The 26718-nt window shown below is 58.8% G+C and overlaps 1 protein-coding gene across 4 annotated transcripts in view; it reads right to left on the bottom strand.

Annotated features, from left to right (window-relative positions):
- The window catches only part of WWP2 (WW domain containing E3 ubiquitin protein ligase 2), a 43354-nt gene continuing 16636 nt past the window's right edge, over positions 1-26718 (bottom strand). For 2 of the 4 annotated variants that reach the window (XM_054198585.1, XM_054198586.1), the window contains exons 7-24: positions 25761-25900; positions 22831-23038; positions 16294-16383; positions 14299-14473; positions 10947-11001; positions 8850-8931; positions 8070-8198; positions 7706-7784; positions 7477-7548; positions 7297-7385; positions 5946-6105; positions 4487-4620; positions 4218-4358; positions 3511-3631; positions 3044-3148; positions 2382-2478; positions 1428-1500; positions 1-1178 (exon numbers count right to left, since the gene is read on the bottom strand). In XM_054198585.1, the coding sequence (XP_054054560.1) occupies positions 1079-1178; positions 1428-1500; positions 2382-2478; positions 3044-3148; positions 3511-3631; positions 4218-4358; positions 4487-4620; positions 5946-6105; positions 7297-7385; positions 7477-7548; positions 7706-7784; positions 8070-8198; positions 8850-8931; positions 10947-11001; positions 14299-14473; positions 16294-16383; positions 22831-23038; positions 25761-25900 (2050 nt within the window). In that variant the 3' untranslated portion in view covers positions 1-1078. Of the gene's footprint in view, positions 1179-1427; positions 1501-2381; positions 2479-3043; positions 3149-3510; positions 3632-4217; positions 4359-4486; positions 4621-5945; positions 6106-7296; positions 7386-7476; positions 7549-7705; positions 7785-8069; positions 8199-8849; positions 8932-10946; positions 11002-14298; positions 14474-16293; positions 16384-22830; positions 23042-25760; positions 25901-26718 lie in introns of those variants that run through there. The other 2 variants (XM_054198588.1, XM_054198589.1) reach the window with 2 other exon arrangements.

Genomic DNA, 26718 nt, shown 5'->3' with positions numbered 1-26718 from the left:
GCAGCTGCTTATCATTTATTGCACAAGAAGTCGGCGTCGCTGAGGCAGGATGGTGCAGTACAAAACTATCCGGTTGCCGGTCAAAAGCTATTGCAGTGTCTTGTATCCATAGACTTCCTTTATGTACAGCTATGTACACCAACGCTCACACGTGTCCGTCCGTCCCCCTGTGCACACTGGAGGGACAGCAGCGGAGGCGGCATCCAGGCAAGGGGCAGAGGCCTGATCCTGCCCTCACCCGCAGCTCCGGGAGCTCCTGCCACCAGCCCAGCCGGCGACAGAGGAAACAGAGGGAGTTTGGGCCAAACCCATGAACCAAGCAAAGCCAAATGTCATCGGAGCCCCCGAGGCTGCTGCGGAGCACCAGCTCCGAGCAACACACCACTTAAATATTAAATACAACAGCACAGGGGCCACACACTTGCAAATCAAAACACGCAATGGACATGGTCGGCCAGGCCCCAGGTTCGAGTGGACACGGGTCTGGCGTGGGAAGGGGCCATCCTGGTCCTCATGTGGTGCATCAGCCCCAGCAGCAGCGACGAGGGGTTCCGTTACCTTTGCTGGGTGCAGGATCAGGCCCAAAAGTGACCTGAGAGTCGGTTCGAGAGCCATTTCGTTTACCCTCCTCACCTGCATGTATTAAAACGCCATGAAAAGGCAGAAAAGACTAAGGGCAAAAAATAGCCTGTGCCGAAACCAGATCTCAAAGTTAACTGTGCCAGCGAGGGGGGACCGGGGAGCCTCGGTGCACTGCACACTGCCTGCCAAGGCCCAGGGCTTCTCCCGTCCCCTCCATGCCACCCCGCGCCCCTCGTGAGCTGAGCAGCGCCAGGATTTACATCCACCTCCCCGCCACACCTCGAATTTGTTTGGGGAGGGAAACGCGGACCCGTTTCCCCCGGGGCTGTGTCAGTGCAGATCTCGCACAGGAACAAGAGCAAGAGCGTCCGCAGCTGCCTGAGCACCATCCTGCGGAGAGGGCTCGGCGCTGGGCTCCGCCGGCACCGGCGGGCAGGACCTCGTGTCCGGCAGCGCTCCAGGGCCCTCCCCGCCCTGGGAAAGCACCAAAGCTCCATCACTCCTGTCCAAATCCTTCCGTCTCCTCAATCGCATAAAGCAGCTTCTCCTTCAGCTGTTCATAGCTCTTGTAGGGAGGGAGGTCCAGACGGTTAAAGCTGGAGAGACAGCAGAGGCTGTGAATAGCGCCGCAATCCCAATCCTCCTCCCCACGGCGGGGTCCCCTCCGGCCTCAGCCACGCACAGCAGCTGCAGTACAACGCACGGCCAGGAACAGCAGAGCAGCTACGTCCCACAGGAACGTGGGTGGAGGGGATGGAGGGCGCCCAGGGCCCCACGCAGCCCCACAGAGACTGCCAGCGGTTGTCCCTGTGTGCTCCGAACGGGGCCAAGGAGAAATGACTTACCATGTATGGCTCCGAGGCAGCCATGTCTCTTTGCCAACTTTATCGATGCAGAATTTCTGGGGCCCGTTGCTGCCTGTTAATTATGAGCACAGCAAATCTCATTACACGACCAGGAGCTGAAAAAGAAAACCCTGCGACACGCCGTTAGCCAGCAGATCGCACCATCACCCGCCCTAATGACCCTAGAGACACATCGGGGCATAAATCCCCAGCAGCAGTCACCGCCTGTTCTGACCTCTTTGCAGAGAGGATGTACAAGAAGCAAGAATGGAGAAAGCTGGAAAGCGTATTCACAGCACAGAGAGACAACGGCATGGCTTCTGAGCAGGAGGGTTAAACAGCAAGCGCTAAAGCCTATTCATCCGTAGAGCCGCAGGACTGAGTGGGTCCATCCGAGAGTTTTAAAGGACCTGGCTCAGGAAGTCTGAGTCACTGAGGTCGCTTTTTAACAGATTGTGAATGCTGGAGAGGTTCCAGGGGGCTGGAAAAAAGCTAATATGCCAGCAAGAATAAATGAGTGGTCTAAGTTAGCTGGTTAGCTTGACACTGATTCCAGGAAAGTAAGGGAAAGGCTGGTAGAGGCCCCAAAAAATAGCAAATTAAAGGATGACAGCAGAATAATGCCATGCTGTGGTTTTCTGGAAAAGGGGTTTCATCGCACAAAAATCAAAAATCAAATCTCATTCAAAATGAGATTACAAGCTGGACTGACAAAGTTAACTGCGGTGGCACCGTTCACGGCTAAGGAATTTCTCTGGGCACAGCACACCACCGGATTAATCGCCGTGCTCAGACGTTTCAGCTGCTTCACTGCCTACATGCTGCGGGCTGCCTCGCACTCTGTGACGCAGACGCAGCAGCCAGGTCCCACCCACCGGCCCCCACACATGGCCGCTGCCCCCACTCGCTTCCCCAGGACCCCCCTCCCCGAGCTGAGCACCCAGGAACACACACCGATGAGCTCCGCGAACCCCCCGACGGGCAGGCGACAGGTCCCCGTCACAAACTGCAACAGCCGGATCCTCTTCTCGTTGTCCATCTCTTTAACCACCTACGACAAGAACGTGGCAGGAGAGTGGGATCCCCGTCACCCCCAAACCTGCAGCCCGGCCGGGCCTGGGGCACCGTCCTGCAGCACGGCTCCTGCCACGGACACACCGTGCCCTCCGGGCTCAGACACAGCCCGGGGCAGTGCAGCCCACCAGGCACGTGGTCCAGCCCTCGCCTCCAGTCCTGCATCCTCAGGGACAAGGAGCAGCTCTGCCCAGCCTTGCCCTCCTCCAGAGACGTTTCTGACCCCTTTGTCTCCTGGCCAGACCGGAGCAGCGCCGCCTGAACTGGCGCAGCGCTATTACATGTCACCCCCTCCTGTCATCTTGCCCAAGAGCAGCAGCTATTGCTAGAAGCACGCTGACCACTAAGTGCTGCCTGCTGTCCTCAACGGCGGCGCCGGGGCCTCTGCCAGCCACAGCCAAATGCTTCCTGCTGAACACGTGCTCGCGGTTGTATTTCGTTCTTCCTGACAGCCTGGTGAGGCTGCCTGTCCCGGGCCTTGGGCAGGGGACAATCCCCGGGCTGGGGAGCAGGACAGAGGCACTGCCGGTGCTGGGACTGACCTGCCAGAACCACTGGATCTGTTTGCTGTTCTTGGTGTAGTGCCGGTAGATGGTGTTCTTCTGCCAGTCGTTCATGTCGATCTCCTGCATCCCGCACAGCATCAGCTGGGGACAGGGGACGGTCAGCAGGGGGAGAGAAACGGGGCCCTGCACCCACGCTTGGAAGCACTGACTCCTCCAGTGCTGAGCTGCACGAGCCGCAGGCTCCAGCACTGGGCAATGGGGGCGTCTGGGAGGAATTCCTCACCTCCAACAAGGCATTTTCTTGCTAACGGACCCAACGAGCCACCCCACAGACCCCACCACCTGGGGCAGGGGTACCCCCATGAGCAGAGGCGAGGGGCAGAGGGCGTGAGCAGAGCCTGCGTGCTCTGCCGTCACCCACGTGCCATTCTTGGGGCAGCCTGTGGAAGGGTGGGAAGGATCAGTATCTCCGTGTCCCCACCCCAGCACAGGCACCAGCTCACCTCCAGCTCCTTCTCGTCAAAGTACCGCAGCCACTCCAGCGGCACCACCTCGTTGAAGCCGTCCAGGAAAGCCTTGGTCTGCTCCTCCACGCCCCGTGTGAACCTCCAGTCTGTCAGCAGCCTGGGAAGGCAGACAGCAGTCGGCAGACAGCCAGCGCCGCTGGCCCGGCACAGGGAACCCCTGCCATCCCTCCCGCCGGCGGGGAGGGCCCTGGGAGCCAAAGGGGTGCGTGGGGAGGGGGAGAGGGGCTCCTGCAAATCACCAGGGCTCCCCTCAGTTCCCACTAGAGGGTTTCTTCCACCTCCGAACCCAAGAGCAGCAGACAGCGCCGAGCACAGACCAGCAGCTGTCGGGGGAACGAGGGGTGCAAACCACGTCCCCTGGCCAGAGCCTACCATCAGCAGGGGGAGTTGGCCCTGGCAGCCCCCAGGCAGCCCAGCCATGGACAGGCAGGGTGAGCAGCCACGGGACAGGGAGAGAAGTCTCACCCTCTCTCCCCTCTCCTCTTTCCTGAAAGTACTGGCAACTGCCCAGCCAGCAGCAAGCCAGACCGCAGCAGAGCTCAGCCGACCGCGCCAGCCCATACTTGTCACAGGCCACGTAGCCCAGGGAAGCGGCCACGTCCCAAACCCCATGTTCCCACCCAGAACTGCCCTGCAGCCAGTGGGGGTAGGCGCCCGGCAGGGGCCTTGAGACAGCCACTCACATGATGTACTCCTCCTTGTTCTCCTCTGTCACCCGGATGCTCTCGCCACCCTCCTTCAGCTCGTGGGTGGTCACCTTGCCCAGGATCTCCATGTCCTGGATGAAGTACAGCTCCAGGCCACACTCCTCCAGGCTGTTCTCCCTGTAGGAGGACACTGGGATGTGATTTCTGATGGAGGCACCTGGCAGCAGCGAAGGGCCGTGGGGAGAAGTGCTGCCTCCCCCGCAGCAGGACAGGCCCTGGGCCGGGAGGGAGAGCGAGGAACTCACTTGGTCCAGACGATGGAGTTGTAAAACTCTGGGTCGATGGATTCCAGGTCCTTCAGCGTGGGCCGTTTGTTCAGCATCCGCTTGTAGAAGGGCAGCGTGAAGCCGGTATCGATGAACTTCCCATGATACAGAGCCTGTGGTGGGGAGGTGACGCCAGGTCACGGGGAACCCCAGGACAGACATGAGGGGCAAGACAATGCTCCACCACTGGGGCAGCCGCGGGACAAAAGGGAATCACTCCTGGGGTCTCAGAGCTGCGGCACTCACTCCTGGCTGGCAAATGCGGTGGGAAGGAGCGGGCTCCCCCCAGCAGTGCTGCCCGGGGGTGGCTCGCCCGGTGTGGGGTGCGCTTGCAGCCCCTCTCCCCTCCCCACCACAAATTCCACCGCGTCTCCTTCTCCCTTCGCAGCTCTATTAAGAGCACTTGTTTAAACAGAGCTGTGCTGCGGCTTCCCTGAATCCCTGGCTTCCAGGAGCCCCAAGGCAAAGGCAGCCAAAAATAATGCAGACGCTTGTCTAGAACGGCCCAGCGGTGAGTAATAGTCTGGGGTTTTATTGGTATCCTGCAACGCGCAGGGCAAGGCAGGACAGAGCAGGGACCCGCGCAGCACGCAGCCACCTCCCATCCACACCTCGCGGGGCCGTGAGCCAGGGACCCTGCCTTGAGCTCGGGGAGCTCCTGGCAGCCCCGGGCCGGGCAACCCATGGCACCTTTGCCTTGGGGAATGTGAGACAAACGGGAGGAGCCGCTCTGGGGCTTGGGCAGCTGGAAAATCTCACAATGCTGGGGCTAAAAATAGTCCTCGGAGCTGCAGACCCAACAGCACCTGGGGTGGCAGCCAAAGAACTGGAGCCATCCCCACCACACAGCCCCTGGGAAACCAGGTCCCCTCTGGCCCCATGGCCATTCCCTGTATTTAAAAGGCATCGCCCCACAGCCTTCCCCACAGCACCCCGTCAATGGCCTGCCTCCCACGGACCCACACCTGAGTGAGAAGGAGCTCAAGGAGGGCGACAGCGCTGAGCCGAGGAGAGCCACAAAGCCTGCAGCAGCTTGGGGCTGAGGTCCCCAGCACCACGGGTGGCCCAGACGAGAAAGGTGTGGAGGGGGGGCAACGATGGTGCAGTGCTGTGCTCCCTTTGGCATGCCTTGGGCTGGAAAAAGCCACCAAGCCTACAGCCCCAGGGACACTGGGGTGCAAAAGGCATGCCAAGGGGAGCACCTCGTCTGGGCTGCCCACGGTGCTGGGGACCTCAGCCACAGCCCCAGGCTGCCATTAGGGTCAGGGTTCAGAGAGCCACAGAGCCCAGCGCAGCCATGGTCGCGGAGCTTCCCCTCGCCCCGCTGACCACGCTGGTCCCCTGCAAGGCCCCTGCTCTGTAGGGGGGGACACAAACGAAGCATCTTGTCTCCCATCACCCCCCCAACCCCTCTCGCCCCGTCACCCCGGGCTCTTACCATGGCGATGAAGCGGCCAATGAAGCGGAAGTAGGTGAGGTGGTCGGGGTTGATGGAGGAGGCAGGGTTGATCTGCAGGCAATAGTTGTTCTTGCCAGCATACTCAAAGAGGCAGTACATGGGGTTGAGCACCTCGTGGGACAGGAGGAAGAACCACTCCCTGGGGCAAGAGGAAGGGGGAGCGTGGTGACGAGTGGCTCGAGGAGCCAGGGGCACTCAGGGAGGCTGCACCCCGGCAGAGGCGACAGCCACGTGCCTCTGCAGCACCAGGTGCCCATCTCCTCGGGGCGACAGTGCAAGCATTGGGCCCTGGTGCGCCTTGGCGAGGGTGTCCTCTGCTCCAGGGGTGCTCTGCATGGTTTGTAAAGGGCTTCTGGAGACATCAGCAAGAAATACCCCAGTTTACCAGAGACCCCGCTCAGAGCACCAGGGATCCCAACAGGCACCACACTTCTCAGTCCCACCCGTGCTGTCGTACACGTACACACACACACGCTGCTGTGCACACACCCCCTCGAGCCTCCCCACACAGGCTCCCCCCGGGAGCCCCACACCGAGCTCAGAGCAGTGTGGGACGGGTACCATCCTGGCTTTGCTCCCCCAGCCGCGCAGGGAGACGGGAGTCCTCAGACGCAGAGGCAGCCCCGGCATCCCGTCCGTGGTTCTACCCTGTGGTAGAACAGCATGACGTAACCTACCATAGGGTAAAACCACTGGCAGGACACAGAGAGAGGCGGAGAGCAGGAGCCCCTGCACCAGAGCCGGGGGCAGCGGCACCACGAAGGAGGAGCAGGTGAGAGCGGCAGGGGGAAGCATTAGCCCAGCACAAGGCAGATGCTCCAAACGAGCTGGCTGAGGCTGACAGGGACACGGGGGCCACCCTCCAGCTGACACACAGCCCGTGCTGCGCGGTTACACCATCCTCGGGTACATCTGCATCCTTGTAGCAACTGCATCCCACCACATCTGCCTTGAAATACACCGACCATCCCGGGAAACACCAGGGCCCGTCGGCTGCGAGGAGAAGAGGCTGCTCGACGCATCACCTCCACGCCTCAGGGGCAGCAGGCATTGGCACTCAGCGCTGGGGGCTGCAGGAGAGCCCCAGCAGGTCTCTGTGCCAGGGACAGGCTGCTGTGATGCTTTTAGGTCGTTCCACCACTCCCAAAACTCACACCGTTTCCCATTCAAACACCCCTGGGCTCCTCTGCCCAAGCAGGTGCTGCAGAAAGGCGAGGTACCCCAAGCGCAGCTGCCGAACAGACCCCCTTGCCTGCACTGTCCTTTAGGGATTCACGCCGCAGGCAGGGCACAGACCCGCCCAGCAGCAGGCGTGTGGTCCGGCACTCACCTAGCAATGCCACCATAGTCCAGGCCCTCCTCTCCTCGCATGATGATGTACAGGCGGCGCCGCAGGTCGTACGGCTTCATGTTCATGATCTGGGGAGAAGCAAGGGGAAGCGTTCCTGCGGGCTGGTGCGAGGGCCGGCTCCACACCTCCCCAGGCTCTGCGGCCCCAGCACCTCCTCACCTGCTGGAAGGAGTCCTCAAAGAGCGTCTGTCGGGAAACACTGATCTTCACGTGACTGGGCAAGGCGTTTGACTACAAGCAAGGCAGAGAGACACAAGGCTTTGTGCAGGCTGGCACAGTGGCTCTCCTCACCTACACCTGCCCACGGGGTCAGGCTGTCCCTGCACCCATCCAGCCCTGCGGTTCAGCAGCCCCCAAGCTGCCAGGGCCCTAGAGCCGCTCTACTCACGTGGCAGAGGAAGCGGAACTGGTGGTACTTCCATCGAAAGCTCCGGTCGTATGCCCCCGGGGAGCCACCCTGCTTGCTCCTGCAACAGCAGCACGAGCCGTGGTTCAGCATTCTCACCTGCTCTGGAGCAAGCTGCCTGGCCCCAGCAGCCTCATCGCTTGCCAAGCGGGAGGAAGATCTCTGGGGCACAGCTCACCTCCATCACAACCAAATGTGAGGCCCTAAACCCACTACTCGGTGTCTTTACAATAAAGCTGACCCCCTTCCTCCACTCCCTATCACAACTGTGGGAAGGCAGCTCGAGTCCCAGCTCCCAGTTTGCAGCCTGGCTGCAGAGTGAGGGGCACAGCCCAAAAATGCTTACCCAGACTCGAATCCAGGGCGCGGGTCCTTGAAGGTAGTGGTGCGAGTGTTGTGGTCCACAAAGTAACGCACACCCTCGTTCGTGTACTTCATCTCCCAGCCGGGTGGCAGCGGCGGCTCCTGGATCATCCTGCCAACAAGGAATGGGTCACCGGGCAGGCACATCACGCATCTCTCACCCTGAACTGCGGCCATCTGGATTGCTGCCCTTGGAGACCACCTTCAGTTTGCAGCTCCGTGCCAGACAAAAGGAAGGATTCATGGTATGGGATTAGCAAGCGCCTGCCTGCAACCTGAGACAGGAGCCCTGCCTGGGCTGCGTTCTCGGCCAGGACTGGCCACAGTTACAGCTTCGCTCCCTGTCTGCAGAGAGGTGGCCTCAGTGGAGACCTGGGTCAGGTCCTCAGCCGGGCCAGGTCTCTGGAGAACCGCAACCCAGAGCTCTCAGGAGCCCAAGCAGAGCCATGTAGGAAGGCAACAGGGCAAGAAGCATGCACCTTTGTGCCGAGGAAGCCCTACAGTCTTCCCCATCACATCCTCAGCTCTACCCTCAGCTCCTGCAAGCCAGAGAGCTGCCCCACAATGCCAAGGGTTGCGGTGTCCAACCCTCCTGGGCTCCAGCACTACCTGCTCGCTGCCTGCAGTTCTCAGCGCTTTTGGCTCCCCAGTGCTGCAACCCACTCGGTCCCCCAGCACGGACACCTCTGAGCGCTCAGTAGCCCACAGCATGCACCTTCCGAAACCAGAAGCATCCTCCCTGCTCTCCCCACGGGCTGCCTACCCCTGTGTGCGAGGGTCTTCCCACTGGGTGGTCCGTGTGTTGTGGTTCACGTAATACACTCGCCCATTGTCCTGTCTCTTCTCTAAGAGGAAAGGGAGAGGAAGCATTAGTTGGAGCACCCTGACCCACAGTCCCGAGAACAGCCCTCCCCTTCCCAGCTCACGAGAAGTTTGTCGGCTCCCCCTGTCCCACTCCCCGCCGACACTGCCCTGGCTCATTTGGAAAAGGCAAGATAAAAACCTCTACATTTCTTCTGTGTGCACAAGCTGCTGCACCTCCGGGGAAGGCCGGCGCTCTCCAGTGCCTCCAAGGCCAGTGTGCGTGGAGGTGCCACGGCAGAGGCCAGCCCTGCCAACGTGCTGCCAGGCTGGCACAACAGGCGTGCTCAGCCATACATCTCACTGGGCAGGCGGCGCACGCACCCTCCTTGGACACGCAGCGCTCCACAAGCGCGGCATCCCTCCAGGCGGATCTGCAGGTGCTTTCTCAAACGCATCCGAACTCCCTGCGTGGCCCTGCTGCCAGCGCACAGCTCGTGCTCCCGGCATGCGCCGCACAGGCACGCACACCCGCACCTCCTGTTGCACACAGGCATAAAAGAACCGTGCCACTCACGCCAGCACCACTGCCCGACCCCTCTGTGCCTACAGCCTCACACCCTTGCTGCACAGCAGCCTCCCAGCACACACTCCCCACGTGTGCCACACACACTTCCCTGGGCACCCCCTTCCCAACACACGCTCACAACACTATTTGCACACTCAGAACAGCAAGTGCCTCCCAGCCACGACTGGGTACCATGTGCCCTGGCCCAGCGGTGAGCCTGCACCCGCTCCCCACCCTGCCAGCCCCCGGCTGCCCGCACCCACCCCGTCTCGTCCTGCCTGCATGCCTACTGACACCGCTCTGCCTCTCGCCAGCCACCCCCTGCGCAAGCCCACACACACTCGCTGCCTCCCCACCAACACGTGTGCCCCACACGCAACACACCTCCTCCCTCCACGTGCCTGCGTCACTCCCCCCACGCACGGCCCTGCTCCATGCCGGCAGGGACGCCCTGCACGCACGCTCCCCTGTCACCTCCCAGCCACCGCGCCCCCCCTCACTCCGTCTCACTCCCAGGCTGTGGGAAGCAGCCCCCACACCGTGGCTCAGGCGGACCCCACATGTGATGATCGGGATTGCATCCATCCTGGGGACCCCATCCATCCTAGGGATCCACACTCCAGGGTGCTCAGCCCTGTGCAGAGCTGTGTCTCCCCCCAGTCTGCCCAGCTGACATTGGGGTTGGGGCCCCTCTCCTCACTGATGCAGGAGATGGGCCACCCAGCGCAGCAGCGAATGCTCCAGCACTGTCCCAGTCAAGACTCTGCCCTTGGAGATCTCCTTAGCAGCCTAGGCCCCCTGTGTCCCGCTCCCCGCAGTTTTAACCCCTCTCTTGCCCTCCCTGCCTGCCCGGCACAGCACTGCCCGCCTGCTGCCCAACTGCACCCACGAGCATTCCAGCCTGCCCTCTCCAGGGATGCTCTCACTGTGGAGGGAGGACTCTCTGCCCTGGGAATGGCACAGAAACCTTTCAAAATATCCCAACACTCTACGCTTGGGCCCTGGGGAGAGGCAGCCCTGCTCCTGCCGACTCCCAGCCCCGCTGCGGACCAGGGCAGAGCATCCCGGGAGGCACACACAGCAGCGGGACAGATCCCTGCTCAGCAGAGGAGGGGTCTGGGGATGAGCGAGGAGTTGGATCCCCAACCTTTCCCCCTGTCCAAAGAACAACCACAAGCACTTCTGCATTCAGTAGCTGAGAGAGACTGGGAACTCCTCCAGGAAAAGGGGAAAAAGGGAAAAAAAGCTGGATTTCAAATCAGAGACCGTGCTAATCACGGGCAGACTCAGCCCCACATGCAGCAGAGCATGGGAAATGCTGGCTCCCCAGCCACCATTCCCATTAATGCCAGGGATGGGAGAAAAAGAGCTGCTGACAGCACTGTTCTCCCCACGGGGCCGGCAGGGTCCCACTATGGGTGACCGAGGAGCATCCCCGGTGGGCTGTCTGGTGAGCGCGGCGGCAGGCAGGTGAGGTGCCTCAGTACTTACCCCAGCCAGGAGGAAGGGGACCAAGAGGATCATTGTCGGATGGGGCGCCGGATGACTAGAGACAACAGAGAAGGCAAAAAAACACAAAATAAAAACCAGGGCAGGGACGCCTGGGAAGAGCAGAGTGCGGAGGTGAGCTGTGGAGCCCCCGCTCCCACTCGCCTGCCCTTGGCCCGCAGCTCCCAGAGAACTAGGGAAAAAAAAAAAACCAAAAAAAAAAACCAAAAAACAACCAACTTGCACACTCGAGGGCGGTTTAAAAAAAAAAAAAAAAAAGAAGGAAAACAAAACAAAAAAAGCACAAACTAAACAGGCTGGGGCAGCCAAGGGGGCGGCGGGGCAGGGGCCGTGCCGCACGGAGGGAGCGGGACGGCCCCGGCGGGCGCAGATGTGCGCGGCTGCTCGGCTGCCGCCGGCCGTCCCCACCAGATACACCTCCAGCCTCCTCCAAGAACCACACACCAGAGGGGAAAAAATATCGCAGGCCTTTCCAATGAAATCATTCCCACAAGCCCTGTCCACGCCCAGCGCTTCCTGGCGGGCCGGCGGCCCCCCCATCCCCCCCCCCGCTCCCCGGGCCGGCCGCGGGATGCGCTCGCACTGAGCCCGCATTCATCCCGCGCAGACGGGCGGCTCCGCGCCCCGCCGCCCCCCCCCGGCAGGTCGGGGGCCGCCGTACAAAGCACCTTTCTTCTTCCCCGGGGCGGGCAGAGCCGGCCGTCACCCAGCCTGAACCGGGGGATGCCCCGGGATGGTGGGGAGGGGGGGCGAGGGCAGGCTGGCGTGGTGCCCCGCTGCGCCTCCGCTCTCCCCCCGCCGAGGTCCCTGGGGATGGAGGTGCGGCCCCAACACTCGGGGGTGCAGGGGAGAAGGAGGCCTGCAAGTGCTTTTAATGGTTAAATTAAGAAAATCATCGTTACCAAAAAGGCATTTTCATTGCACCTCCTGAGACCCAGCTGCTGGAGAGGGGCCGATGTCCCAGTCCCAGCCCAGCGGGTGTCCCAGCCCTCCATGGGCTGGGGATCGGAGTCAGCCAGGGCTCAGGGAATGGCACCCACAGCCAGGCCCATCCCTCTCACCCGGGGATGGGAGGCAGCCCCAGGCCCGGGCATGGCTGCTATTCAGGGTGCCAGGGCCCCCCACTCTGAGACACTCGGGGTGCTCCATGGCAGCCCAGGGATGTCCTGGGACACGCCAGGGACGGGACTAGCACAGCCCGTGCCTCTCCGAGCTTCGTCACTTGTACCCAACCCCATGTGCCGGGCTGGGCGCAGGAGGCACTGCCCGGCACAGCGTTCCTCAGAGTTGGGGCAGTCTCTCAGACAGGCTGGCCAGAGACACGGCCGAGTCACATCCAGAGGTATCACCTCACTGTGACCTAAAAATAACTAATTAAAACAAACAGGGCAGGGGGAAAAGAACCTGGGGCTGAGCTCGGGGGGAACCAGCCCTCCTGCGGCTCTCCGCAGCCCCTGGGAACAACCTGGTCCCTTGTGCTGGCAAGACCCTCAGTGCAAGGGATGCTGCGTGTGGGCACAGCCCGGGGAGCCCTGCGGCACCAAGGTGCCTGCTGGCAGAGCGGTCCCCGGCTGCCCCCCGGCCCCCCGAGCTGCGGCTCTGCATCGCCCAGGGCTGCAGCGCTGCTCATCACCTCCCCACCTTCCTCTCCCCGCAAAGAAGGCTGGTGGATGCTGGAGAGGGGAGGGCAAAGCAAAGCAAAGCCCCTGCAGGGAAGGAGGCAGAGCAGGAGCCATCACCGCTGGCAGCAGAGAGCTTGAAACAAAAAGTACAATCGTTTCATCAGGCTAAATTTGGAGCGCGAGTCCCTCCCTCTGCACTCCGTGGAACCCGGCCAGGGCGAGTCGCACAGCGCTGGAGCGGCTCCAAGGATGGCACTGGCAGAGACAGGAGCGAGCGACAGGCCCGGGGCCCTTTTCAGCCTCCAGTGGAAGCCCCCTCCCGCACACCCCTCCGCAGCGGTGCTGCGAACGGCATGCCAAGGAGCACGGGCGGGCGGAGGGTAGCAGAGCTGTGACAGTCCAGCTCCTGCTGCGAGGCTTGGAAGGGCTGGCGAGCTGTCCGGGGAGAGATGGGCGACAAGGAAAGGGGCAGAGTAGCTTCCCGCGCCCCCGGGGAGCAGCCCTGGTTGCCTCTTGTGCAGAGCAGCACCGGAGGACACACTCTGCACCCCCCTCCCAGAGAGCATCCGAGCTCCCCACCGGAGCACAGAGTTCGCACCAGTGCTAGCAGTGCTGCTGGGACACGTCAGCCTCCTGGCTTTCTCCGAGAGGAGCTAAACGTCGATGGGAAGCTGGTGACCCTGCTCTGCCCACCTCCACTCCGCACCTGCCTCACCAGACCTCCCCCGCCTTCTGTCAAGAGCCGCGTTTTACACCACAGCACAGCCTTTGCGAGGCACATGTCCGGCTGATGGCAGAGAGCACAGGGACATCACCGCTCCGGGCGGCAGAAACACTCCAGCCTGGCTCTCTCCCAAGCACGGCTCACCCCCAAGCACAAGGGCCGCCAGCACAGTCCTGGTTATCAGAGGGTGCTCGCCACCGCTGGAAGCCAGGTCCTGGCTCCAGCAGCAAAGGCAAGACCGAGACAAGAGTAGTCTCTGCCCAGGAGCTATTCCTCTGCGGGGCTGTTGAGGGATCATTCCCCGAGTAAGGAAATGCAGCTACTCAGCCCAATCCACGAACAACGGGAAGAAGCAGAGGAAGCAGAAGGAAGCTCACCAAGTCCAGCAGCGCTCGTTCCCTGCGCTCTCTGGTCCCCTGGCTATTGCAGCCCTCGCCGTGACCGCACTTGTACCCTGGGCCTTCAGCTACTGCTGCTGACTCCTGCTGCCACCCAAACCCCTGTCCTCAGCCCAATGGAGACATGGGGAGGGACAAGCTCATCCCAAGAGCCTCCCCTCCTACCACAGACCAGGGCCCCACAGCTGCCTCAGCGTATGCCCCGCTCTGACAGCATGCAGCAAGTCCTGCAAGCCCCCCAGGGCAGCAGCAAGGCTTGGCTGACTGGAGCCAAGGGAGAAAGCGTGTGCCTAGCCACACTGGCTCTGAAGGGACACCAGGGACAGGCTGCTGAGGTCACCTCCCATCACCCCTCAGGGCTGTGCAAGCTGTTTTATAAAAAGAAAGTTACTCCCACATTGTTCTCTGCACACAGCAGAGGAGCTCGTGGGCTCTCCTGTCCCAGCACTTCTCTGCTGAGCTCGCCGAGCTGACAGACCCCACATGGCCCAGTGAGCACCTCCCCGAGCTCAGGGTCTCACGGGTCAGCCCAGGTGAGACTGGCAGGAGAGTGGGGTGAGACCCTCACCACCGCGGCCCCCGCTTCTCACCTGGTACAGGAATCTTTGGCTGAACTGCTGCATGGCTCCTTGGAGCTGGTTTCGCTGGGATTGCCACTGCTCATAGTTCCTGACGTACTCGGCCGTGGGGCGCTGCCACGTGGTGGTCCGGGTGTTGTGGTCCACGTAGTAATATCTGCCTCGAGGATCCACACGTTTCTCCCACCTGGAAACACCAGAGGAAGATGTCACTGTCCTCAGACAGCTCGACGAGTCCTGCTGGCAGGTGCCTCCAGCTGCCGTGTGGCAACTCGGTACAAATGCTGGTGTGAAGGCAGCAGAAAGAAACCCTGGAGAGGTCGGGAGGCACAGCAGAAGGCACAGACCATGGTCCTACACCGAGGAACTTCCCATTGCCCTCCTCTGAGGGCTGTCCCCAGGGCCCTGGACACGCAGCAGTGGCTTGAGAATATCCAGCTGCTGCCCCAGAACACATTGAAAGCATGACTGAGAGAAGAACCGGGTTGTGAGCCCCTTCCCCAGCTGCCACGCTCCCCTCGTGCCCCCCATGTAGCGTCTCAGCAGAAGATTTGTGGTTGAGTGCTGCCTCTCAGAAACGCAGGTGAGAAAAGCAGCTCAGAGTCCTCCGAGGGAGGAAAAGCCAAGAGCTGCTGGGGCCCAAGGGTGCAGCTATGAAGACGGGGATTTTTCATTTCACTCTGACACTACAGGCCAACTTCAGACACTTGCTCTCTGGCCCCTCTCACAAAACTAAGATACACTTTAACACAAGGACTCCATTCCCGGCTCCAGTGTAACCACCAGTTTCACAGCTGAAGGGTTTTTGGACAAAGATTCACCAGAAGGAAATACAAAAGACTAGCAAGACTTGAACCACCTCCCTGCACAGGCGCGTGAAGCCTAGATGGGATGTCTAGACGTTAGCAGAGCTTGCACCGGGATGCCGTAAGCATTCCTCCAAGACAGGTGACCTCTGACAGAGGCAAGCCACTGGGCTGAAGACCTGAGCAGGAGGGAAGGAGCGCACCTGGGGTACTCCCAAACCTACCTTTCCAGGTAACAGCCTCCCTCTTTTAACACCAGACAGATTTCAAGCTGTTGTAGGATCAGAAAGTGGCTGCAGAGACCACAGCTTAACTGAACATAGCGTGTGCCCACAGGAACCTGGAGGCTCCCATGGAGGAAAACAGGACAGGCTTGTATTTCACTGTCACATACTACGCTGGCGGTTAAAGCACACTTCAGTCATTCCAGCCTTGAACGAGCTCAGTCTAGAGAACAACAGTTAGGCTGTATTGAGGTCTCTGCTTTTAGAAGCACAAAGAGGTGAGAATTCAACAAGCTTCTGGAAAGCACGTGGCCCCAGGGCTGTGTACAGCCTTTACGACCTGAAGACTTTACTCCCGCAAGTGAAAGCACGGCCCTCCTGGACACAGGTTTGGCAGAACACTTCCTACAGGTCTCATGGAGCTGAGCAGCAGAACAAGCAGATCCCAACGTGGCTGAGACCGTAAGAGGCCCCTCAGAGAGTCCAGGGTCCAGCTCCAGGTTTGGGGCACACTGAGCGTGTCTGTTTCTGCTCACCAGGAGCTCAGCCCTCATCTAAAAACATCTGTTTCTCAAGGTGACATGAGGCTCACCCTCTCCTTCTCCCGGTCCTCAGAGGGACTTTGCTGGCACCCCATCCCGAATGCTCACCCCTCTGCTCTGCCCACAAGTGGCTCTGCTGCTGCTCAAGTGTTCAGTGATTTCGGTGGACTGTTTAAAAAAACAACCCTCTAACAGAGGTCAAAACACAACAGATTGGAAGGCCTTTTCCTTTTTACAAACATTGGAAAGACCTTTCTAAGGATACAGGGTGTGCTTTCAGGCCAGCCAACACTTGGTCATCTCACCCCAATTCTTTTTAGAAATCAAAAGACCTTCCTGCCACCAACCCACCTCTCCCCTTCTGTGCAGACTCCCACGTGTCTGCTACAAGTTAATTCAGTAGCTGAGATGCCAGCTGCCCCCAGAGCTCCTTACCCTGGAGGAAGGGGTCTCTCCCACGTGGTGGTCTTGTTGTTATGGTCTACATAGTAGACTCTACCATTGGGCAGCTCTCGCTGTTCCCACCTGCAAGGAAAAAAAATTAAAAAAAAAAATAATCATGAGGCAGTTGATACTTGCTAGCACAGAGACCAAACCCTGGCTGAGGTGGAGCTACCGAAGCACCTCTGCGATGCCAGCCAGGGCAGTGTGCCTCCCGCTGCAGGGCTCCCTGGTGCCTGTCCCCACCGTGCGCTGCTCCAGGGCCAGCTGGGGAGAGCAGCACCCTCAGGAGAGAACGTGGAAGGAAACCTGAGGCAGACGCAACAGTGCCTGTCCTCTCCTCAAACACAGAGGTGAAGCGAAGGGGTTCACCTGGAACAAGCAACGTGGATCCAGCAGCCTCAGCCCCGGTATCTGCACGGCAGCGAGAGCCGGAGTCTTGCTACACACAGGACACTACACGGGCGCCTTCGTCTACTTTAACTCCTGCCCAAACAGCCTCCCTCGGAACGCTGTCTGCATGTGTGCCCACAGGCTCGCGCTGCAGCTGTGCAACCAGCCTCCCCCACCCACCAGTGAGCTGTGAATAATTAATAATCACCTTATTACCAAGAACGTCCAGAGAGCTGCATCTGGTGGATTAGCAAGCCCACCCCCTCGCATTGCTTAGCTACGGTGTTCTAACCTTTGGTTAAAATAAAGAACGGCAGCAGGCCTACGTGGCAGTTGCTTGGCTTGCTTGACCAAGACCATCGGAGGGGTGCTGCAGCGGTCTGCTTTCTGAAAACAGGAATAATTTGGAGCATAAATTCCTAATTTCCTCCAGAAAGTAGGAGGATCGTCATAAGATTTCACACAGGGTCAGTTTTATGCCCTCTGAGTTTTTGATGTAGTTTTTGATTGGTTTCTCTTAATACATCTTTAAAGGGGAGCCTTTGAGTTTGGGCTGTGACCGAATTTTCTCCTTGGCAGCCCTCCTGCTCACTGCTGACAGATACCGCTTAAAAACATCGCGTGGCCACAAGGCACAGGGTTCGGAGGTGGCCCCTGAGGGGAGCCAGTACGACAGGGAGGCCTGGCTTTACATGGCTACACTGAAAACCATTCTTTGCCTTAATTCATTCATGAAAGTGTACACCCTGGCAAAGGTAAGAGCTCCGTGGAGCGCTCTGCTTTCCTGTCAGCTTTTATTCTGCAACAGAGAGAGGCGAGTCGGCAGCTGCTGACAGATAAAGTGTTCTCCTGCCACACTTCTGCTCCCACAGGTCTCCCTCCCGATTCAATCTTCTATCTCAATTAATCATCACAAAAAGCCCTAGGAAATTAATATACCAGCTTCTGTTGTGACAGCAAGGGAACAAACCTGGGCTTGCAGAAAGCAAGAAGCCCTTGTGGAGGAGACACAAAGCGCCAATGCCCCATTGCTTGGGCTCACACTGTCTCTGCTCACCTTCAAACCTCCCCAGGGGACGATGAAGCCACCAAACGGTGATCTCAGCCACAACCACACACCTGCTGCGACCACAGGTCCATGTGCATCACAGCCTCGACACTGCACGTCAAAGAGGTGGGAAGGCAGAAAATGGGGAGAGCCTCAGCCGCATTTCCAAGCCCTGGCAGCATGCCGTCAGCTGGGGATCTCGCCAGCCCAGCAGCCATGCGGGCAGCCTGAAAAACCTCTGCCCTGGGCAGAAGGCAATCTTGTACTCTGAGATAAGAGTCAATTGCCCAAAAGCAGGAGGGGAACGTGAATGTCAAGCTCGGGACTCAGCCGAGAGATTGCCTAACCCAAATCAGAGCTGTTGGCTTTGCTCCTACGGGCTTCTCAAAAGCACTGTCAACTTAACGCATTCGCAGAGACCAGGTAATCTGCAGATGAAAGCTACCAGTCAGCAGCACTGCATCTTTCTCATCCCTGGAACAGATCTAGGGACACCAATGGTTATCTCTAATGGAAAGAGTCCAAGGCAGGACATACTGCACTGTACACCTTTGGCAGCAAGGGGCTGCCAAGCATAACGCCGCCCAAAGGAGTGACCACGTGAGAGCAGAGCCGGCACTACCCGGTGCGGCTCTGGGATGAGGACGTCTTTGTCTCCCCACCCCATGGTCAGCCTTTTCCTGGGTTACCTCGGGGCAGCACTGGGCGTTGTCAGAGGGGAAACGCCTCAGGTTTCCTGTTCGCTAACGATGAACTCAGTGCTTCATGGGCATAAAAGCACCAGGACAGCTAAAAAAAAAACCCTGAAATCTCCAAAGAGAAAATCGGCATAGCTGGGGTTTCTTGAAGACAGAAGCATGTCCACCCCATGAGATGGACGGTAGAAGGTCCCTGAGCATCTTCAGGGAGAAGGCAGGGCTGTGGAAGTGCTGCTGCCTGGAAAGCTGCCCACTGCAGGCAGAGCTTTGGGAAGCCCCTTCCTAGATCTGCCCTGCAGGTGCTTCAGACCACCAGCAACAGCCAGATACGGACCCGGCACAAGGCTCAGGTGGAGGAATGATGCTATTTCCAAACAAAACACCAAGGCACAATTCCACTCATGAGACACTGCAGGAGTCAGCATCCCACGGGAAACCCTTTAAGCATCATCTTTCCGAGGTCGGTTGTTCATAATGGCCTCCTTTGAGTGGATCTAGAGACATCAGCACCACTCACTCACAGCGTGCAGGACAAGCCCAGCCAGATGCGCCACCCGTTGCATCCACGCTGACATGCCGTGCTTCAGAAACGAACAGGACCTCACCCCCATGCACACCGAACCAGTGGTGCCAGCAGTCATTACGAGAGGGGACAAGTCCTCCAGATTCACAAGATTATTTATCTTATGGCTCTGAGGACTTTGAAGTGCTTTATGACAAGAGGCTCTCAAGTCCTCACGTACTGTTTCTGTGGCTGTAGACAAAAAAATCCCACAATGAGTACTCCACCAGGGCAGAGGGTTTCTGGATCCCTCAGATACTCCTCTGGCTGCCCTCATGACTGCGGAGATTGCAGATTGCTGCTGGTGGTGGCAGCTACTGATTGACGTCCTCTATCCCCATCTCACACCCTGCACAAACAGGTGACAAGCTCACATGCTCCTCAGGTCAGCAGCTCCCTGGTGATCTGAAAAGTAAACTTGGTGAGGACTGCCTCACCCTACCAACAGCGAGTCACTGCCATTAAACAGCAAGTTGCGACAAACTTATTACCGCTGACACACAGCAATAACCTCAGAAACAGAGGCACTGAGGGCAACGCATCCTTGCTCAGACCATTACCCAGCTCTTCGCAGGATTCCCTGCATCCCACCTGTCATCCCACAAGGGACACAGCTCAGGGAGACGCATGACAACAGGCTCTTCCTCTGGGGACCCTAGGTCCAGCCAGCATTCCTCCCTGCGCCTGCTGCCACATTGCCCACAGCAAGGAAGATTAGTGGTTTAGCAAGTGCTAGATGGTGGGAGCTCTCACCCACGTGCACAACTGCTGCAAGCACGAAGCGTGCGACGTGTGGGCCCCCGCCAGCTCCCCTCCAACTGCCCACCAGGCTTGCAACAGCAGTGGGTACAGGGAGCCCCGGACGGTGCGAAGTGGCAGTGCTGAGGCAACCCTGCAGTCCAAACCAAACGCCCTCCTTATGTAAGAAACCACAGCCCCATGCCTTCTGCCAGGCAGCATAATGTACCTCTTTGTACGGGCGAGACAGCGCTGTGTATACACACCACGCTAACGACCGTCTGTGCCCCGCGCAGGATCATCACTGATAGGAACCAGATGCAGGAGCCCGCAGCTCTTGCGCCCTCCCCCCTTTCGCTATCGGTCCGCTCGGAAACCCCTAGGTGAGAACCAGGACCCCGCGCCAAGGGCCTCGAGTACCGCGACCGGCTGCTCCTGTGCCACACACGCTCCCCGGCTTCGCAAGGAAACACGCTCTGCCCAAGCCAGGAGGATGCGAAGGAAGTTCTGGGCACTGTCGGGGCTGGAATTATTCAGAACACCTTCCAGCACCCTCCAGCCCCTAGAACAGACTCCTCGTTGTGTGAGAGATGCCTTTGTGCCCACCACATCTGCTGCAGATGTTCAGAGACAGCTATCCGAGCAGAATAAATAGCTCTGAATCCCCACATGAACCCAGCCACTCTCGACTCCATCTGCACGCAGCCCGGCACGAGCAGGGAGGCTGGGGCTCAGCGCACCCACCAGCGCGCAGATAGGAAAAGCTGCCACCCCTCCAGAGACTGAAGGGAAGCCAAGCGTGAGTGGTCTCCACGCTCCCGCAGATGAAAGGAGACGCTTGGAGAATGAGGCAGGGCTCCTGCAGGAAGCAGGAGGGACACGATGGCTTTCCAGCTCTTCAGCGCTGGAGCAACTGGCAGCTCTGCAGGGGACGTCGCTCCTGCGAGCGGCAAAGCAAGAGCGATCGCTCACAGGCTCCACAGTGCTCTCCGCACAGCCATTCCTGCGGGAGCCGGGCCAGCGAGGGGCTATCTTGCACCGCTTTCTGTGGAACACGCTGCTAACAGCACTGAAGTGGCCTGGTTTTGTGTGCATCCCTTCTGCCTGAGACATCGCGGCCTCCACCAGCCCAGCCAGCTGCATCCCCATCTCCCAAGCTGGGCCCCAAACCACCACTCAAAGCAATACCCTGGTGTTGCGAGCCAGCCAAAAATCAGCTGCCCTAGATCAGGTCTCAAGAGATCCCCAGAAGCTCATTTATACCACCCCAGGGCCACAGTGTTTTGTGCAATCCCCGTTTAGCAAATCCCTGTTTGTGCAAATCCCTGTTAGCCCAGAACCTGGTCTGGCAGCTCTCAGGGCAGGGCTCGCTCCGTGGAGACCTCAAAAGACTCGGTTCTCCACTCTCCTTCACCTGGGAAGACCCCGATACCTGGTCTCCACCTGAGCGAGCAGGTCAGCTGCTACCCAAGTCAGCCCAGCATGAGCGCGTAACTCGGACAGCACACGCAAGGGGGCTGCTGCTCCCTTTCCCCGCTACAGATCCTGATGTCAGGACAGGGAGGGACAGATACACGAGGTGCTAATCAAAGGTGTCTCCAGAGATCCAAATTCTGCAAGCTCAGCCTGGAGGATGGCTCACTACCCCTTCACTGCTCTTTTCCAGCCGTCTCCTAAAGTACGACAGCTTTATCCTCCTCCACACACACCAGTATAATCTTCTGATGCGTGAGCACCGCAGGCAGACAGGCACGGGGAGGACAAGGGGCCACCCTTCCACCCAACTGGATCAGGTAAATGCAAGTCTGGTGTGTCTTAGAAAGCAGCGCTTGCAACCTCCCAGAGCCTCCGGAAACCCTAATCGTGAGATATCCGTGGGCTCCTCTCCGCCCCGGGAAAGAAACAACAGCCTGTTTCCACCTCGGGCTGCGCAGAGGTGGGGAAAAGGAGACCTTCAGTCTACCTGGTAGGAGCAGAAGGGGGCACAAGCTCTGGCTGGAATAAAGACCTTTTTCAGAGCACTGGACTTTTCCAGCTGCCTGGAAACAGGAAGCGCCCAGGCCGGAGAACAGAAACCCTCACACACCCCACATAAAGGCACACTGAGCCGTTAACCCTAATTACCTGTGACTGACACACGAGCGAGGCCCTGACCTTGCAGGCATCGCCTCAGCCAAAGGAAAATAAACAGCTCCCTTCATACAAAACACAAGACATTTTCAATGCCCCCCCCGCCCCCCCATCGCCGCTTTGCTTTTTCAGTCCAGAATTAAAGGTGTCTGAAATACAAGGGGAGACCAGCCCAGCTGCAGCAGGGAGGGGGGCTGAGCCCAGAGCCTGCCCACCGCCCCCACTGAGAGCCAGCGAGCCCACTGGCACGGCTCAGCCAGCCCCAGCTCTCCCCCCCAGCCCACGTCCCACGGAGGAGGAGGAGGAGGAGGAGGAGGATGCGGAGCATCCGCACCGGGGAGAAAAACAGGCACAGCTAATTGAGGGTCCTGCCCACCTCCCACCAGCAGTGGCTGACGCCTCCATGGTGTCTCTGGAGCGCACGTTCGTGCCCTCCTGCTCAGTGGGAGCTCCCTGGAAATTCACTCCCTCTCTCGTGCTTTTTCCTCTGACTGATCCCTTCAGCAGCCCCAGGAGAGCAGCGTGGTCTGCTGCTCCCCTGGGCACAGACGCTGAGAGGCTGCTTGCCGCAGAGATGTGATTCACCGTTTATTACCCCAGAGACCCACAGCGGACACAGATCGGACCCCAGAGGAGGAATCCACAACAGTCACAGCCCGGCCAGATGGCTCAGACAAGGGAGGACAGACTGTGCCAGGCCAACGGGGCACAGGGGTCCCTGACAGGGCGATCCCCCAGGCCCTCTCTGCTCTGCTGACCACCATCATTTCCACCAGCTCCTGGTGCAGTGCAGCCCCCTCCCTCAAGCATCCTCTTTTTCCAGCACACAGCAGTGCCCCAGTTTGGTCGTGTCCCCCGAGCCGTCCTGCCAGGGCTGTGTCTCCCTCCCCAAGGGCCACAGGCGCTCCATCGTGCTGGCCCTGTCAGGGGAACAGAAGTCTCAAGCAGAAGGCAGAGCTTACCCGGGGGGCAGAGCATCCAGGGCTAGCACCGCTGCCCGGGCCGGCGGGGCGCTGGAGCCGGAGGCTGCCTCCTCTGCCTCTCCAGAGCTGGGCAGGGCAGGAGCGACAGAGCCGTCAGCCATGCTTGACGCTGCTGGGGTTGGTACGCTCGCTCCTGCTGCCGGCCTTTCCTCTTCGATGTCTGCGGCGACCACTGCGTCTCCGTTCACTGGAAAGGCAGAGGGCACAGACGTTAGCACCCAGAAAGGGTAATGGGGGCCTGGCTGATCTACTGCACCCATGCAGCCCAGGAGGCAGAGCACGTGGTGGGTGGCAGTCACTACCACCCAAACGCGGGACTCATGGTGCTCCCAGCCTGCAAAGGCAGCACCTCCTTCCCCCAGCAGTCAGGTCCCTCTAGAAATTTTCTTTGTCCCGAGACAAAAAGCAGAGGGTACTTGGCATTCATGCTCCGTACCTCTTCTGCCGCTTGCAAACATGCTGCGTGCGTGATGGGAGTTCAGGTAACTCACAGGAGCCCAGAAACTGCTGGTGCAGCATCCCCCCGCCCCGGGCAGAGGGAAACCCAGGCTCGGCAAATCAGCTGCACTGGTAAGAGCTAAAGGTTGCTAGATTCCACTGAACTTTTGGAAAAGAGAAGGCGAAGAGACAGAGCAAAGGAAAATTACAAAGAAAACTGATGAGGAGGAAAATGCAGACCAAAAAAAATGAAAGGGAATTTGTTTGACCAATATTTATTAGGTAGCCAAAAAACCCTGAGACTTGGCAGTCCAGCAGAGGATAACTTTCGCTACAAGACATCCGGGCTTCAGTGGCAAAGCAAAAGCATTAAAAACAAACCAGCAACAAGTAAAAAAGAAGCAAGGGATGCAGACAGAGCTCCACAAGTTAGAGCTGAGAAACGCAGAAAACTGTAAGGCAAGTATCTGTGTCTACAAGCCCAAGCATTTAGAAATAATACAGGAAAAAGCCTCAAAAGAGTATAAAGCCCCACAGAAGAACTACAGACACTCTGTAGAAGAGGCAGGCTGCTCGGGACACTTTTGCTGCACAGCTAGAGGGTAGCAGGACAGCATCCTCCAGCGCCGCAGGAATCCTGGCACACAGCATCAGCAACCAAAGGAGCCCCTCAGGCGGCATCTACGGGCAATGAAGATTTCCAGGTTTGCAGGTTCACAGCAACTTCCACCGCAGTCCTGCAAGACTGAGGCAAGGAGGTCTCTGACTGCTGCTCATTTCTAGCAAGCCTTGGGAAGGGCAATTTTAGAAGCTTCAAACATGTTGTGCCACTCTTCAAAGGGAACCTGCAGAATGACCCAGGTGACTACGCTGTGATCGATTTGATCTCAGTCCTGGACAAAGCAGGGGAAAAGCTGATCCAAAGTTCACCTGATAAGGAAGGGCTCCAAGGGGAACACAGGTAGGGCTAAGCAACGTGGCTGTAGAGGAAACACGCCATGAAATAATCTCCTTTTATTGTCGGATGAAATTACAGCTGTGAGTGACAAATATAATGGGGATGTTCTTGCAACAGTCTGCTCAAAAAACACCAAAACATACCAAACTGAGGATGAAGAGGATGGTTTCTAGAGGCATTCCACAGGGCAAGAGAGGGTGTCCAGCACTAATCCCAGCCACCAGAAACACTCATCTCCCCATCCTGAAGTGTAAAGTCATCACCGACAGGACTTACAGGAGACACGGAGGTTGGCGAGTGGTAAACAGCAACGAGGACAGCACAGCCATAAAGCCACCGGGAAGGCTGGGGCCGGGCCAATAAAACTTGTTTTAAACAAACCAAAGCCAAGGAGCCAAGTTGCACTTGGGAACAAAAACTCTGTCCATAGCCCGAGGGAGTGTCCCCCGCACAGCGAGGACACTGGGAAGGGCTGGGTGGGACAGGGGACACGGCGCAGCATTGGTTCCCAGTACAGCGCTGCGCCAAACAGGGCAGAGACGAGCCACAGCGGCGGGGAGGGGAGCACGGACCAGGAGCAACAGCTGAAAGGCAGCATTTCACGTCAGCCTTCTGCTCCCCCATCTCCCTTCCCAAAACGGGTTTTGGCAAAATTGAAATTGCATTGCTCCAGGCTTTTTCCAATGAAATGGAAAAAAAAAAAAAAATAATCCTCCTTTTGGGTTGAACGAAACATTTCCTTCTACCCGAAACAAAGCACTCTGCTTCTCCTTCCAGGTCTCTGATAAAAGCAAAAGAAAGGATGGTGCTGCCTGCAAAACAGTGCAGAGGAGCAGGAGATGCCGCGCTGCTCGTCCGGCTCCATGAGAGCCAGAGAAGGAAAACAGATAAAACAGATAAGCTGCTGTAGCTTCATAGTCAGGCACTCTGCAGGTCCCAGTCCCCACTCTACAAGATATTTATGGTTTTGTGGACAAATCCAAGAAAAGACAAGAAAAACCCTTCCAGAAACACACCCTGGCATAAGAATCAGCCCCCCTTTGGGAGTCAAGTTTATGCCTCCTCTGGGGCTCGACAGACAGCTGCTCCTCCTTGCTTTGGTGGGCAAGAGCTCAAAACATTTTTGCTGGAGACCGATGGGCAAGTTCAGCTGAATGCTCCCAACCCTGAAAAAAGCCCACTCGGCTGTGATAACTGTCCTCCTCGCAGCGGCATCAGTGGCATTGCTGTCTCAGTACCCTTTTAAAAACCTGGAGCTGAATGCAGTATTTCTGTCAGGGAGACTCCAGAGAGGAGCCACAGAAATTATTCACGATGGGCAGAACGGATCCTACCAGTGCGTTCTGCAGAGCTGCCCAGCTTATCAAAAGTAAAATCAATAAAAAGCTACCAATTCACAAAGAGGAAATTCCCAGGCACTACACGACCTGTTATCTTAGCAGAAATTCATTTTCTCCCACCAGATGCAGCCCCAAGCTCTGTCCCCCCCCTCCTCCCACAAGCGCTGGTTCACCTGTGCCGTTGGCTGTGCCGTTGGCCATGCCGGCGTGCTGCGTGCTCTTGGCCTGCTGCCGGTGCCGGCTCCTGGCGCTGGGACTTTGCTCTCCACTCCCCGTGTTTTGCCTGGCCGCTCCAGCTGCATGTCGGTGCGTCCTGCAAGGGAAAGAAACACGGGAGCTGACACACACCGCTGGCCTCACAAAGAAAACCCGGCTCCCGCCTTTTTGCTTCTGCCTCATGCTGCTTGTCCCCCAGCACAGCCGTCAGTCCTCCCTGAGAACGGCCAGGATGCAGCCATGTGCCTCTGCTCCTCCGGCAGTGCCCTGAACTTCGTGCTCCTTACTCGGGCCTGCCGGCCTGCCCATGGGTCCTGGCCTGCCGGTGGCACAGTCCCCTGGAGGAGTAACCTGGGTGACAATGACTTTGCTTTTGTTTGCAAGTGCTCCCGAGAAACGTCCCCAGGCGCTCACAGCTGGAAACCCGCTTGCAGCACCAAGCTGTCACAGCCACCAGCAGTTTGCTCCATCCACCCCTGGAATAAAGCTCCCAGGAGAGATTCCACACATCACCAGCTCCTGCACCACTGTGGGAACCCCCCCCATGCCTCCCGTCTGGCTACAAACCTTGCACAAAAGCAGGTGAAGAAGGTGCAAATGTGCTCTGCTGCCGTGACAGCTGTGGCCTCTGGCGAAAGAGGGAACAAGCAGCTGGGAAAGATGGGAGCTTAAATCACGGCACAGGTTACGACCAGCTTGGATGCGGCTGCTCCATCTCTCAGGGGGTCTGCACTTAGTGCCACGATGGAGCTCCCTTGCCACCACGTCCCCGTGGCCACGGCAGCCTGACCTCCATGGGCAGAGCGCCTGCCACTTCCCCCAAGCAAACTCTCCCCCTCGGACCGCCCTGGGCCCCTGAGGCAGCCCAAAAGCATTCAAGAAAAGGCTGGGTTTTCATGTTGATTAAGAAACCCG

This window comes from Rissa tridactyla, chromosome 4 (assembly GCF_028500815.1).
Source record: "Rissa tridactyla isolate bRisTri1 chromosome 4, bRisTri1.patW.cur.20221130, whole genome shotgun sequence".
In the NCBI taxonomy this organism is placed as follows: Eukaryota; Metazoa; Chordata; class Aves; order Charadriiformes; family Laridae; genus Rissa; species Rissa tridactyla.
Note: the sequence above shows the minus strand (reverse complement) of the source record. Positions and strands in the feature narration are given on the sequence as shown.